The sequence below is a fragment of the Cervus elaphus genome, chromosome 5, assembly GCF_910594005.1.
Source record: "Cervus elaphus chromosome 5, mCerEla1.1, whole genome shotgun sequence".
NCBI classification, from domain to species: domain Eukaryota; kingdom Metazoa; phylum Chordata; class Mammalia; order Artiodactyla; family Cervidae; genus Cervus; species Cervus elaphus.
This window is the reverse complement of record NC_057819.1, coordinates 87524602-87539593: the sequence shown is the minus strand read 5'-3', so window position 1 is coordinate 87539593 and position 14992 is coordinate 87524602. Positions and strand designations below refer to the sequence as shown.

The 14992-nt window shown below is 39.2% G+C and overlaps 1 protein-coding gene across 4 annotated transcripts in view; it reads left to right on the top strand.

Annotated features, from left to right (window-relative positions):
• Positions 1–14992, top strand: part of AP2B1 (adaptor related protein complex 2 subunit beta 1) — a 109283-nt gene that overhangs the window by 53664 nt on the left and 40627 nt on the right. For 3 of the 4 annotated variants that reach the window (XM_043903019.1, XM_043903020.1, XM_043903021.1), the window contains exons 14-16: positions 1442–1634; positions 13429–13470; positions 14212–14358. In XM_043903019.1, coding sequence (XP_043758954.1) covers positions 1442–1634; positions 13429–13470; positions 14212–14358 — 382 coding nt within the window. The remainder of the gene's footprint in view (positions 1–1441; positions 1635–13428; positions 13471–14211; positions 14359–14992) is intronic. The other variant, XM_043903022.1, reaches the window with a different exon arrangement.

The following is a 14992-nucleotide window of genomic DNA, read 5'->3' as shown; positions in this document are numbered from 1 at the left end:
CATGCAAGATAGATGGTTAAAACATAATCATCACTCAGCTTCAACGGTCATCAGTATTTTGCCAGTCTTATTTCATTTATCACCCCCACAATTTTTCTTTTTTAGGGAACTGAAGTATTTTAAATTTCAGACCTCATATCACTTCATTCGTAGTACTTTAATTGGTATCTCTAAAAAACAAGCAGTTTTTTAAAGGATCATAATATATCATCAAGCTGAAGTTAGGAATAATTCCTTAATAGTCAAAACTGAACTTCTTTCAGATTTTTTCAATTGCCATTCTCTATTCTGTTTTATTAAAGTTTATCTAAAATTGGTTTTACTTTTTGCATAAATGTTTGGAATACTTCACAGTGAAGCCAACTGAGCTGAAAATTTTCTTTTGAGATTTTTTTTTTCTTTTTTTTCACTTGGTAGGATTTAGGGGAAGTGAAGACGAAGAATATACAACTCTGAAAACAGGTCTAGAACATTACTCTAGCGGGTGTGTGTATAGTGGACTGAAGTTGGGAGAGTGGACGTGAAGATGAGCTAAGAGTGATCAATTTAACTGCTACTGCCACCACACTGTAAAAAAGAGAATAGTGAGTTCTAAGAAATGTTAAAAGAATTAGTCCTTTCTTAAAACTCAGTATTCCGTTTTTAAACAATTACTCTTAGCTCATCTTCACGTCCATTCTCCCAACTTCAGTCCACTGTACACACAGCTGCTAGAATAATATTCCTCTAAATGTTATTTTTAGTTTTGTTCAATGAATAAAAGTGATTCTGCATTGCCTATCATATAAAAATTAACTCTCCAGACCTGTTTTCAGAGTTGTATTTTTCTCATCTTCATTTCCCCTAAATCTTGTAATTACAGTGTCTGCTCCTGCCAATGTAATTTTTTCACTGGCCCTAAAAGTCAGGCTATTTATTTCTATGCCTTTGCACAAACTATCCCTTCATTTTTGGAAGGTCTCTCCCTGGTAGTTCCTTATAACTATACTATTCTTAAAAATCTAGCCCTAAAACCATCCTCAGAAGCTTTTGGGAATCAGCCCCTCCTGGTTCTGAGAAGCCCCACCTGCTTCTCGTCTGTAGTCTTGTCATTGTGCCAGACATACAATACTCATTTCTGCTGTTGCACAGTGAATGTGCTTTTCACTTGTTTTGTCAATACTGGTTTTAGGGTTGGTTTGTTCGAGTGTAAGTTATTTGAAGACAGGAAATATATTTCTCTCTTTAATTTTTTTAGATATTTCGCCAGAGTTCTCATTACAGTGTTCCCTTATAGAGTAGGTGCTCAATTAAAATTGATTGATGAGGTTGTTTTATATATATAAAATTGATTGAAGGGGTTATATTGTATAAGAACATATGACATTGACTTGTTGCCTTGTTACCAAGTCCCTGCTAACTGAGTTTTCTCTGTTCCCCTCTTCCTGTCTGTACCTTGCAGCACGGATGCGGGTGACAGCCCTGTTGGCACCACCACTGCCACCAACCTGGAGCAGCCTCAGGTTATTCCCTCCCAAGGTGACCTTCTGGGGGATCTTTTAAACCTTGACCTTGGTCCCCCAGTCAATGTGCCACAGGTGTCTTCCATGCAGATGGGAGCAGTGGATCTCTTGGGAGGAGGACTAGATAGTCTGGTAAGCATCTTTCTTCTTTTTTCTGGTTGTTTTAAATTCTTTTTGTTTTTAAATTTTGGGAGTTATTTTTAATTCTTGATATGCTGAAGAACGTTAAACCTTTCACCTTTTTGGAACTAGATGACAAGCAGAGCAGTGTCCTTTGATAAGGACAGGATTGTGTGGTGTCTCTAGAGAATTAAATGATACTGTTACCATTGGTGTGGGGAGTGTTTGCATGTGTACAGGATCATTTGGTTGTCCTGCCTTTGAATAGAACTTTTGGTGTTTAACCAACCTAGTTGCCTTTCCAGAGCTTATTTTTGCTCCTGCTGCTTAACTCTGGATAGCTGCTGTAATTCTCCTTTTGACCTGAACATCATTTAAATGATGTTCATTGAATAGTGTTCATCCTATTTTGAGGCTTTCAAGCTTTTGCCTTTTTTTATTTCAATATTTTATTGGCTTATACCTTATCTAATTCTGAAAGATTCTGAGGCAGACATTTGAGCCATTTGTGGTTTTTTTTTTTTTTAATGTATCTTTCTTACAGTTGGAAAGTACTTCTTGATTGGTTCTTTTTTCCTCTTCTCCATCCACATCTCCGACTCCACACTGTCATACTTCCAATTTAATTAGCTTCCAGGATTCTAATACTAAAAGGCTCCAAAGTCCAAAGTGTCTGTGAACATGTGCCAGTTAGTTACTGTTGCTGTGCAGGGTACATGAGAAACACTAAGGATGACCTTCCATCTGGGTAGAGAGGCCAGAGAAATAAGAGGGCTTATCACTTGGCTCCCCGCAAATTAGATGCTTAATTGTGGTGGAATTAGAGAAGCTTTTTTAGCAGGACACTTGCAAATAAGATGTTTGTCAACCTGATGACTATATATATGCCCAACAAACTGATTTATTTCCCAGCATTAGAAATTGAAAGGCAGTGCCTTAGATACAAAAATATGATGTCCTCAGAGATTACATAAACAAAACAACCTTCCTTTCTACTTCATACACTGGCATTTTCTCTCCTACTTTATGAACAGTGTTATTATGTTTGGGATTTATACTAGCCAGTACATGTGCATTTACTTTTGGCTGACAGAGAGTCTAAGGAGATAGGGTTACCATCATATCTCTGTGGATGATACATTTTACTAATGGAAATCACTGCTTCCAGGGTCTATATACTGACCAAGCTCTGGACTGTAGCTAATGGTGACACAGATGAGCATTCCTTTTGTCTTTCTTGGGAATATAAGCGTTGCTTTTCATATTCAGATCTCTTTAATGAACAGAGTTGACTGAATGGCTTCCTCATGTGATATCCTGCATTGCTGTGTAGCCTCCTTTCTAGACTCAGGAGACTGACAAATGAATGTTGAAATATTCATGCAGACTCCCAGAAATCCCTTCTAAACATGGAAACATTCTGTTGACGTATGAACTGCAAGTTAAATATTAAATCCTCCTCACGTTTATGCCTTAACAACCCTGCTTATTTCTCTAGAAGTTTACATCATGGTGGACTCGTTGAACCTAAGAAGACAAATTAAATTTGAAGGATGGAGGGGATAAAGAGGCTCTGTATTTCCATGAAGCCTGGCCCAGGATTCTGTCCTCTTGTTTCTTGACCCACTTTAGCATGGAAGGAAAGGGAATATTATTTCCATTTGGCTTGGTATCTTAACTCTTTTTATCTTAGCTCTTGCTGGTCCTTAACACCAGTGAGTTTTTTCCTTTTATTTTATGCAGCCAATCCAGTCATCTGTTAGAATTCTGGAAAGTTTACATCAGGAAGAAAATTGATTAGAATTTTCTTAGATTGTAGTAGACTAAATCACATGTGGGCTTTTTCTTGTTTTGTTTTGCAAAGGATATTCTCTTTGGGGCAGAGAATAAACTGTTTTTATAATTGGATGTCTAAATATTATATAGGGGTTGCTGTGAAAGCCCAGTAACGTTCCTGTAACTCTAAATTTTAGCTTATTCTGACTTTGAGATTTAAAATGGCATGCTTGGTGTTATAGCCCCAGAAAGTGTTTACATGCAGGTTTCTTCAGCTTATTCTGTGATACAAATATATCCCAGAAATCAGAATGAGGAGGAAAAGCCCTTCTTTTTGCTTTGAATCTGTCTGCAGTTAAATATATATTCACTCAAAGAACCAAGATTACTTTTAAGAGAACATCACAAGGAAGAGACCTAAATCTGGCTGTGTGAAAGAAGTTTCTGTGGCAGCAGTAGTTTGTGCCATTTTTAAAAAGCTTCTATTGTTCTTGCGTAAATTATCTAATTTAAAGACGAAAATAGTTCTCAGGGTTTTTACTTAATCTATACAGATAGTGCTGTTTCTTGAATGAATGTTACCTTTTAACAGTGCTCCTCAAATTAACGTGTACATACATCAAATGGAGATCTTGAACAAGACAGTTGTTGTTGGTCTGGGGTATGACCTAGGAGTCTCCTTTTCTAACAAACACCCATGTCTGCAGACAACATTTTGCATCGCAAAGACATGGAATATCTGTAATCACTGTGAAACACTTCATTTTGGTGTTGGAATAGCTATTGATAAACCTCCGTGCCTTTTCTCCTAACTTCAGTAGTAAACACAGTCCTGGAAAGATGGCTCCTACTCTGCCTCACATTGAGGGAGAGCATGAGACTCTTGAAATTATTTTGTTAAAAGTCTTTTATTCTCTAGGAAGAAGAATGTTGCTGGGTATGGTAGAATCTGACCCAGGTCCCCATTTAAAATGTAGCCTGGATCAGAGTTATTAATATGTGGTTGTCTGGCAAGCAGCGCTCAGGTTACATCGTCAGTGTTCATCTCAGAAAGGCTCTCAGCAAGGTTTCTGCTTGCTTTTATCATTGGTTTCTAACAGAGCCTTACCATAGAGGTCAGTGGTGTGCTGCTAAGGAAGCGTGGCAGCCACTTAGCTTTTATTCCAAGCTTTGTGTTCTCAACTCTAGCTGCGTAATTGGTATTTAAAAACTACATACACTGGCAGTGTTTGTACCTAGCTCTAGAACAATTAAACAGGATTTCTGAGAGACAGGACCCTGTTGCTGTTCAGTCGCTCAGTTGTGTCTGACTCTTTGCGACCCCATGGACTGCAGCACGCCAGGCTTCCCTGTCCTTGACCATATCCCGGAACTTGCTCAAACTCATGTCCATTGAGTCAGTGATACCATCCAACAATCTCGTCCTCTGTTGTCCACTTCTCTTCGACGTTGGTTTTTTTTTTTTTTAATATCCAGGCTATTTTAATTTTGCAGCCAAGACTGAGAATATTGAGCCAGGTAAAGTTCCAGATGAAGTTAGGTAGAGAGTTAAAAAATTGGTCTTTAAGCCAAGACAGTGATTTCCACAGAGTTATATTCTGGTGAGTCTTGGTAGCTCCTACAGAACAGTCCTCTCTGAATTTACCTTTGTTCTGTCCCTCCCCACCTCACCCCTTACCCCCAACTCCGGGGCATTTTCTTGCTGTGATTTGCTGTTAGGTGATCCAGCCTATCAGAAATTGGCCAAAGGTTGAATTTAACCAATTTAGATTTAGTTGCTCATTCCCAGGGTTCTTTTACCCTTGCTCATGGTCCATAATTAGAGACTGAAAATTGTCTTGTATTTTAGATTATCTATCCATTTTCTGTTCCTTCGTCTTAAAACTTGAAATTCACTAGAGGATAGTATTATTCTTCCATTTTCATATCTTGCTGAACCTCCCATTAGATTTCATTTGCCCTCTTTCATCATCACACTTACAGAATTTTGAGATTTAGTGAATTGTGACTTTTCTAGAGCTGTCATTCAGGAAATACTTGTCAATTCATTCATTCATTATCATTATTTATTACAACCTATCCGAAGGCTCCAGCCTTCGTCCATCAATAATAGTGACTCATGTAACAGCTGCTATTCTTAAACCAGAGTGAGGTAGGTATGTAGCTGTGACATAAAAAAAAACACACGTGCACACCATTCCTCCCAAGTGATTCTTAACATGGTGTTTTTTTGTTGTTGTTTGGCTTGTTTTCTTGGGTGTTTTTTGTTTGTTTGTTTTTTCTTTTTTTTTTTTTAGAGGTAGGTCTTTGAAAACCATTGAGTTTCCCTGGTAGCTCAACTGGTAAGGAATCCACCTGCAATGCAGGAGACCTGGGTTCATTCCCTGGGTTGGGAAGATTCCCCTGGAGAAGGGAAAGGCTACCCATTCCAGTATTCTGGTCTGGAGAATTCCATGGGCTATATAGTCCATGGGGTTGCATAGAGTCGGACACAGCTGAGCGACTGTCACTTCACTTTACCTTTGAAAATCATTGATGTAGATAGAGCTTCAGATTTTTAAAAATGTTTCTGTATCACTGGACTTAAATAAAAATGGATTTCTGATATACTCTTCTCTTTCCTCCTTAGTATTTTCTTGTCCTTTAGCATATTCTCTTTTGCTTAAAACATAGTTTCCTTCTGTTGGTATAAACTTAACTGTCTGCTTGATGTGGAATTAATTTTAGTTAATGAAACTTATGAGGTTGATCTGTTCTATGTGTAGAGCAGTATATTATACTATTTCAATGTTATTGGGGGTTTTGCTTCTTTGTTTGAGAAGCTGTATGGGTGTCTTTTGATGCCCCAGCTACCGAATCTAAGAAACTGCTCATCCTGGGTAGTGTGGCTTTTCTGACAGTGCAGACCCTTCTGGTTTGGTGTAGTATGGGAGGTGACCCGGCACCCATGTGTGTAAACCTTGCATACACGTTACACAGATACAGCATGTGCTGGTGAGTGTGATATCTCTAAGGAGCACTGAGGTGATAATTGAATCTTGATTGTTTCCATTATATTCAGACTGTCAGCAGAGACCTTGGCTAAATTATGGCCTTCTTTTCATCCGAGATGCTGTGTGTTACTCTGTTTAGAAAAATGGTGCTATTGTATATCAAGAATGGAAAAGAACCATCATCCAGAGTGCCCTTTCTCTATGCTGACAGAGGGTTTCCTGCCAGAGAAATGTGCTTGCAGTGTGCCCAGCTAGAACAGAGTAGGAGAGAGGAGAAACTGCCTTTTCCAGACTCCAGTGTATGTTTTTCCAGAACATCCAGAACATCCTGTTTCTTACAGGTTGTTACCTTTCAGATATTTTAACTCATGCACAATTATAATAATGATTTTGAGGTTTCTTTAGCCCATGGGAAATCCATGCTACATCTTCATCTCTCTTCCTCTGGAAAAGATTTGCTGTGATTTCAGAACTTAAGTTTTAGAGTTGGAAGTGTTGTGGAGAGAGCTTTGTAAATTGTAGCCTAGTTTTGCCTGGTAAATTCTTTTTTTTTTTTTCTTGTAAATTCTTAAGTGGCTTTTTGTAACCGCTGTCTCTCTTTTCAGTGCATAGATTTCGTGAAGGCTGGCCTCAGGCAGTTTGGGGAATAATTACCAAACACCAAGTGCTGATCTCTGTGCTAGAACTTTTATAATTTCTAATCCTCAAAATAAGTGTGCAGGGTAATTGGTATTGGGTCTCATTTGACAGATAACTGAAGGACACATAGCTAACAAGTCTCAGTCAGGATTTTGAACCCAGGACTTTTTCAAAACTTTAAAGTTTATACACACCTTCAGTGTCCTGTGGTTCCTGCAGTTTGTTACTGTCATCTTCCATAATAGAGTCCAGTCTCACTTTGATCCTTCTCAAACTGGAGTACACAGTCTCTGGAGTGCACAGCAGAGCAGAGGGTGCATCTAAAGCTGCAGGATAAACCTGGTTCCTCGTCTTGTAGTGTTAAGTGTTACTCTACGGCAAGCAGCATAAACACACCATAGTAAGGCTTAGAATGTAAAATTGTATGAAAGTTTTAAGATAAAACACAAGACTTGCTTGCCCTAGGCCTTTCCATGATATACCTCCTAGGTGCCCTCTCTGTGAATTTGAGCTAGTTTACCACTAGGGGGCACTTGAAAGTTTGAGAAAGACAATAAAAATATTCATTAATGAGAAGAAGGATTAGCTAAGTTTATACATCTGTCTCCCAACAAAAGGACTAAGATTGCTTAATCTTACCCTCTTTCAAGTAGAGCCACAAAATCCTGTGTTCCCAGCTATTTGGTGGTGAGCTGTGATATAAAGCAAGTACTTTCAAGGCAATAAAATGATGCATGGGGCATTCTTGTGATGAAAACTCAGTCAAAACCACTCAGGCAATACATTCAGATTCTAGAAAAAGCTTTGGCTTTGGTTGGGAATAGAGGGGATGGGGTCATTTTTTTCCCTTAATGGTTCTCTTCATATGTTTTGGCAGTGTTGATGGAGATAACGGTGCTCTCAGCAGTTAGTGAAACAATTTTGTCAGCCTTCTATCTGTTTTGTGATAATTTTCACCAGGGAAGTGATTCATTTCAGAATTATCTTCCCAAGGAATAATAGTGCTGCTTATTGCTTATATGGTTAGTGAAACATTCAGTCACTCAATAACTATTTGAGTGCTTATTCTATGTCAGGCTCTATTCTATGTATTGGGAATGTAGTTGTGAACAGGTAGTAATTACTGCAAAGGAAGATGAGGCCAGATACAGAGCTGCTCCTGTGGACTTTTACTACATTGAACGTGGCCATTCTAGGAACTTCTTGTCACATTCTGTCCCCTGTCCCGTCTCAGAAAATAATCTGTTACATCACCCTCTTTTTCTGTTGATACAAGACTTTTTTTTTCCTTCAAGCTAAGGAGTCTTCTGATGATTTTGTATAGTCTCAACTCCTTTATGCTGTTCTACATCATCTGTTCTGTTCTCATCATGAGTTTGTCTAATAGCTTTGGCACAGTTCCAGATTCTTTTCACTGGTTCAATTAGTTATATTTTATGGTGCTTTTCTAAATAGCTTTGTGAAAAATCAAATTAAAATTTGCAGCCTAACAGCTGAAAACCATACTTTACCTCGGAGATAGTATGTGCCTATTAGAATCCGAAACTAATAGGAAAAACACAGATTGACATTTTTTATGCCAATAAGATTTTGGTGTAAGTTTTGTTTGTGATGGGAATCATTATGTACTATTTTTACATCATTCTATTTTGATTCCTGCCTAGCAGAGCTATCGGTAAACTGTATGCCCTGAAACATTTCTTAGACTCTCTTCAATTAAATCAGTTCTGGAAAGTGTCAAATAAGAGGTAATAATTCCAGAAAGGAGCAAAGAAATGTGTGAGCTTAAGATCTCTACCTCTTATTAAGAGAATGTCTTCAGATTCTCAGAAAGCTCCATAGTTTCAGAAGCAGACAGGCATACTTTAGACTGGTCAGATGGACCTTGTCAGACTGACCAGATCAGTCTTTGTGAACATTTATGGGGTTTTGTGTTTTGTTTTATTTTCAGTCTACTTGGTGGCCACGTCAAGACTTACCCTTTTCTTAGAGTCTGACAGACTTGTTGCCTTACAGAACCTCAGTCTTGAATTCTTTTTTTGTACTTCTGCTATTAAAGCATGTTGCCATTGGATGAAGGAATTTCCTTTTGGTATGCGAACTCAGCTCTCAAACTTTTGACTCAACCAAGTTCTGGAGCAGAACTCTTGTATCCATGCTGAAATCTCTTTAGCCCATAAATTAAAATAAGTCACCATGAAATCACTGCTTTGCATCCAATTAATGAATGAACAGAGAAGCAATACATTATTATGTAGTTCAACATAAACTGAGCTGTTTCAGCACTAATTCAGACATGCAGAAGCACCCCACTCTTTGGCAGTAGCCAATATTAGTGTTACTGTTAATGTGCCATTTAATGTGATTTAGATTAGAGCCTGGGGAAGCTTTACCACTAGCAGAAATTTTAGACGTGGGTATCAACTACAGACCTTTAGGAAAATTCTGTTTAATTTGCAGCATTTAAAATATTCTTTTCTTGAAATTGGTACCTCTCCTTTCTTCATCTTCCTATATACTGATTTAGTTGGTCTATAAAAAAGTGTTCGTTGCTCAGTCATGTTTGATTCTTTGAGACCCTGTGGACTGTAGCTCACCAGGCTCCCCTGTCCATGGAATCCTCCAGGCAAGAACACTGGAGAGGGTAGCCATTCCCTTCTCCGGGGGATCTTCCCAAACCAGGGATAAACCTGGGCCTCCTTCACTGCAGGCAAATTATTTACTGCCTGAACCACCAGGGAAGCAAGTTGACATTACTTCCTTCATGGAGAAAATAGCAGCCTCATTAAGGCAATCCTGGGAATAATGGGAAATAGCTCCAAAAGACCACTTAAAACATGTACAGCCTTTGAGATTAAAGTTGTACCTTACTTTTCACTCACCTCCTCTAGCTCACTGGATAACAGATATCACTGAATTTTTATAAGTGCAGTTTGATTGATTTTGTACCTGACCTGATTAGAAAGTATTACCAAACAGATGAATCTTGTCTGACTCAGGGTAATACCAGCAACTGAACTGAAACATTAGTGGCTGGTTCAGGCTAACATGACAACAACTTTGCTTTGTTTACTTTGGCTTTCTAGCCTCCCTGCCCCACCCCTACCTACCCCCCAATTAATATCTGCCTCAACCTGCTTGTCACTGTAGATAGGAGAGGCCCTCACTGGGGAATTGGCTCCTGTCCTTGATGACAGCTCCCTATTACTCTTGTCTGTCACTCTGCTGTCACCTGTGTCATATTTTCAGAGGAAGATGACAGCCTCTCTCAGAAACTTTTCAGTCAGGAAGGCTGCCAAATAAAGTCTGAATAAGCTAGGGTTTTGCCAGTTAGAAAGCATACTGAAATTGTCCTTCACTTGTGCTCTGTGGACATAGCCCAGTTAGGTGAACCTTTTTATTTCTGGCCATGTGTCTCTAATACCCCTTGCATGCTGTCTCTGTAAGATCAGAGATCTTGAGTCTGAGTTGCAGCTCAGGTGTATCTGATCAGCTGAACATAAATGGAGGAGTGTCAGAATTGCTTTTCAGTTTCTCATATTGTTTTGAATAAAATTGACAAGCAGCATGGTGGGTGAGGGGGTGGGGAGGGGCGTACATTTAGATCCTGTCCAGCTAAGATAATACTCATATAATGCTCAAATATAATAAGAATGAAATCTAGGAAAATAAGGGCTATAAATGGGCTTTTTTCCTTTGGAAATAACACCACTAGTGAGTGCCTTTTCTCAATACCTTTTATTGAATTTAGCATCTTTGATAATATTGCTGTTTCTCTTCCAGTGTGTTTTTTCTTTCTTGCCATCAAGTCCCAACTAGGTCCATAAAGAATTCCATCTCTTTCAAACTTGAGTTGTGAGATAGCCCAGAAGGGAAGATAATGGCTGTGGGGAGAATGTGTAAGCCCATCAGAAAGTCATAAAACCAGATCAAAACCAGCACTGGGACAAATGAGACATTCTGCATCATTGCCTTCCTTAGAAAGGGCTTTTCTTTCTGCTCAAGTTCTAGCTTCCTTTTCAATTTAGAAGATAGCTCCAAAGTAATTTCTAAACTGATAACTCTTGTCTGACTCCAGATAATAGTTAATTCTCTAAGGCAGTGGTTTTCAACCTTGTCTGTACATTGGAATCACTAGGGCAACTTTTTAAAATTCTGATGCCCAGGCTACACCTCAGAACAATTAAATCACTATGACTAGAACTGAGACTTGGGCATTAGTGGTTTTAAAAGTCCCCTTCCCCTGATGTGCCACAATCCATGGGATCACAAAGAATCAGACATGACTTAGCAACTGAACAACAACTCCCCACACTGTACACACAAAGGTGGTTGATTCCACTTTGTCTTTAAGGGTGAAAGCCATCGTTATTAGAATGAAATTGAGATCGTTATTAATACTCTTAGAAAGTTTGACTCTTAATCTAAGAAGCCTCCAAGTTTCATAAGGAGAAATTGAAAACTAAAGACCTCCATAAGCAGCTTGCTTTTGCAAATTTGTTTTCTGTGGCTTCTTTCTTTTTTTTACACCTATCTACCCTGTGCTCAAATCTAATTATAGTGCTCATTCTTCTTGATCATGCTTTTATTCCTACTTTTTAACCTTTGTTCATTCTGAGAAATAAATAACCTCTCCCGTTTTTGCTTTCTGTAATTTCACAAGCATCTTTTCATTATCCTTCAGCCAAAAGGAGGCTCTTCTCTCTAGAACTTGGCTTTTTTTGTGTTAGCATGTTCTGTTCTGTATGGTTTTGCATTCGTGTTTTATTTTTCTGCTAGTTTGCAAAGCCTGGATCTGGTTCGTCTATGTATTCCCCTCATCACCTGGCATCTTTACATTCCCCGTCGTACCTTTCCTCCAATAAACGTTATGTAGGTGTGTGTTTGAATAAAAGGACTCGAATGCTCCGGAGGTGTGCTGTTCTGGAAACAGGGAGGAGGCAGGTGTACTGTGTCCTTTCTGTTTGCTGTCATGTTTCCGGTTACTCAGAGTCTTGGTTGTGGTGCCCTTTTCATCTGTCTGAGCCTGTGATTTCTCCTCCCAGGTCCAACCATTACATAGTCTTCAGAAACCAGATTTTGGAAGTGTTGACTCTGAGGTTTGGAGTGCTCTGTAGCTTAGTGCAGAGCAAGCTTATTTGTGCCAGTTAGGCAGCACCTGCCTGGGTGGGTGTTTTTTTTTTTTTTTCCTGCCATGCTGGAAACAGAATGTTGTCATAAATCCCATTATTTTTCAATATATATATTATTTTTGAGATTTGACAAGTATCTCTTCACTGAGAAGATAATAAATCCTCTCTCTCAAATTCTGAAGATAGTACAGTTTTTTTTAAACACATCCGTAGCATCGAGCTCTCCAAGTTTCTATCACCAAGTGACAATAAAGGAAACTGTTTTGTAAAGCAGACAAGGCATTTGGTAATTCAGAGATGAATTTTAGATACACAGTGCGAACTAGGGAAGCAGCAGTGTGAAATTGTAACAAAAAAAAGTGGCGTTTGCCTTTTCAATGGCACCATTAGTTGCATGTATGTGTGTTTTATGTTTCTTCATGGTAGCTGTTTTCAGCTTCAGTTCTTTTAAATACTTTTGTCCTGAAATTCAGGGTGAATTATATCAGAGCCCTGGGGGTGGGGGAGGCAGAGCTAAGACCATGTGGAATTATTTTCCTGTCACCAAGCTAATTACGTTAATCTAATTCTGTAGTAGCCAACATCCTTTTAAATAATCTACTTTAGAGAAATCACAGCATTTCTCCTTAATTGTACTGGCTGTGAGAGAGAGTTGAAAAATGGCAAGCCTTCCCACTTCCTCCCCAGGTAGGATATCTTCCTAACCCAGCTGTTGCTTTCTTAGCAAAGTTCTAAACTGAAAATCCCTCTTGTTCCAGCTGTAATTTTTGGAGCTTGAAATCTCAGTTCACTACTGGTTTGGCCCCTACTTTCTCAGTGAGGCAGCAAGTTTTGTAGTTCAAAGCACATTTTCATTTTTATTTTCTTTTTTCCCCCTCAAATTTCCTTTTAAAAAAATAAGATGTATCCAAAACATTACTACCTGGAGATAGAGCTTCTTGGGATATGTAAATTCTTTAAATGCTGTTTGGGTTTGTGTCTGTGTACCCCAGTGGAAAGATTGGATCTGAAACATCCCTGAGGTGTCCCAGCTCCATCTTCTTTCCAAGTTTTCTGAAAACTCCCGCACATCATCATGTCCCCTACTTAGTTCCCCTAGGATGTATTTCTTTGCAGTCTAGAATTTCTTTAGCCTTTGGGAGTCAAGTTGAATAGCATGTGTTCCCCGCAAACTTGGTAGAGCAATTTGCACATTCTGTATGGGCATCTAGTACTTAGCTAAATGAACTCTACCTTTCTCTCCTCTCTCTCCTTTCTCTCTTTCAGCTTGGCAGTGACCTTGGCGGGGGCATTGGAGGAAGTCCGGCAGTAAGTGCCCTCGGTTTTTCTCACCATGGGACGCGCTGCCCCCTGTTTGATGCCTTTGCTATGCGCACCTTCTCAGACCAGCCACCACTGCTGTCTAGCCCTGCACACCAGAACCTCTGTAGCAGTGTTAAGAAGAGTAGACAGTAGTGTAGGGTTACTTAGAATCTTCGGGACCATACGCCACATGTGCTGTAGGGGTGTCTCTAGGGATTGGCGCTCTGGTGTCTACAGAGTTCTTTGTCTTCCTGATGGTAAAGAGCCAAAGGAAATGGAACCTCCCATCTTGACGAGAGAATACCCTTATTCTCTTCTGTCATCTAGAAAGAGCTTGAGAGTCAGCTGGACTCCAAGTGAGACTCTCCTCGTAAAAGAATTGGGGAGTATGAGTATCCGTCTCCCCCAGGAGAGTTTCCTGGGGATACTATAGGCCTTTTGCACAGAATCATGGAAGCTAAAATTGGAAACAAATAGAAAAAACCTTGGGTTACTGTGTTCCTGATCCTGCTGATTACTCCCTCTTGATAGAACTTCTAAAGAGTGTGTGTATCTTTTCAATGATGAAAAAATAACCATGATGATTTAAAGGACAAAGAATATATGAATTAAACTCCTAAGAATATTGTAATTATGGTGTGTTCTTATTGATTTACCAACAACTATTAAAATAGATAGCAACATTTTAAGGACTGTTAATCTGTTCTTCCTGATCTCCGTGCTCCCCTTCCCTTTCATTCCCTGCAGGTGGGACAGTCCTTCATCCCGTCATCAGTGCCTGCAACCTTTGCTCCCTCCCCTACTCCTGCTGTGGTCAGCAGTGGTCTGAATGACCTGTTTGAACTCTCCACGGGGATAGGCATGGCACCTGGTGGATATGTGGCTCCTAAGGCTGTAAGTAACACAACACTTTCTTCGTGGACAGGACCTGAATTATTTAACGTTTAACATTTGCATTACTCCCACTGATAATAAGTCCAAGGTTGGGGCCCTTAGTCTAGAGAATTTACAAGGAAGATGAATGGTGGCCTCAAACCTAGCAATATGAAGCACTATAGCACCCTTATTAGCCATTTTTATAGTTAGACTTAAAATTAAATATATTAAGTGTTTAGGTTTTGTTCTCTAGAAATATTGCCTTGGTTGTCAGCACTGAAATCAATCTAGTGATCAATCTAGTGATTTGAACTGTACATCATTTCAAAGCAGAGGGGAAAAGACATAACATTTTACTTCACTTTCCTTCTGCTCTCCTTTTCCATTGGTATTGCATGTGGATTCTAGAGTGCCATTGCTCAGACTTGGTTTTCATGCATCTTAGTGCACCCTTTTAGAGTTCTGATTTAGGTTAGTGTCGTTAATATCTTTCTAGTCTCAGCCTTGCTTGATAGCATGCTCAAAAGGAAATTCAGAAGAGGAAGGGGAAACTCCTGTAAATGAAGCTTATTTTAGCACCTTAATTGCCTAACGAAGTGAAATCTTAATTTCCTCTTTATTTACTCAAAAACAGCAGTGAGATGAATCCTGT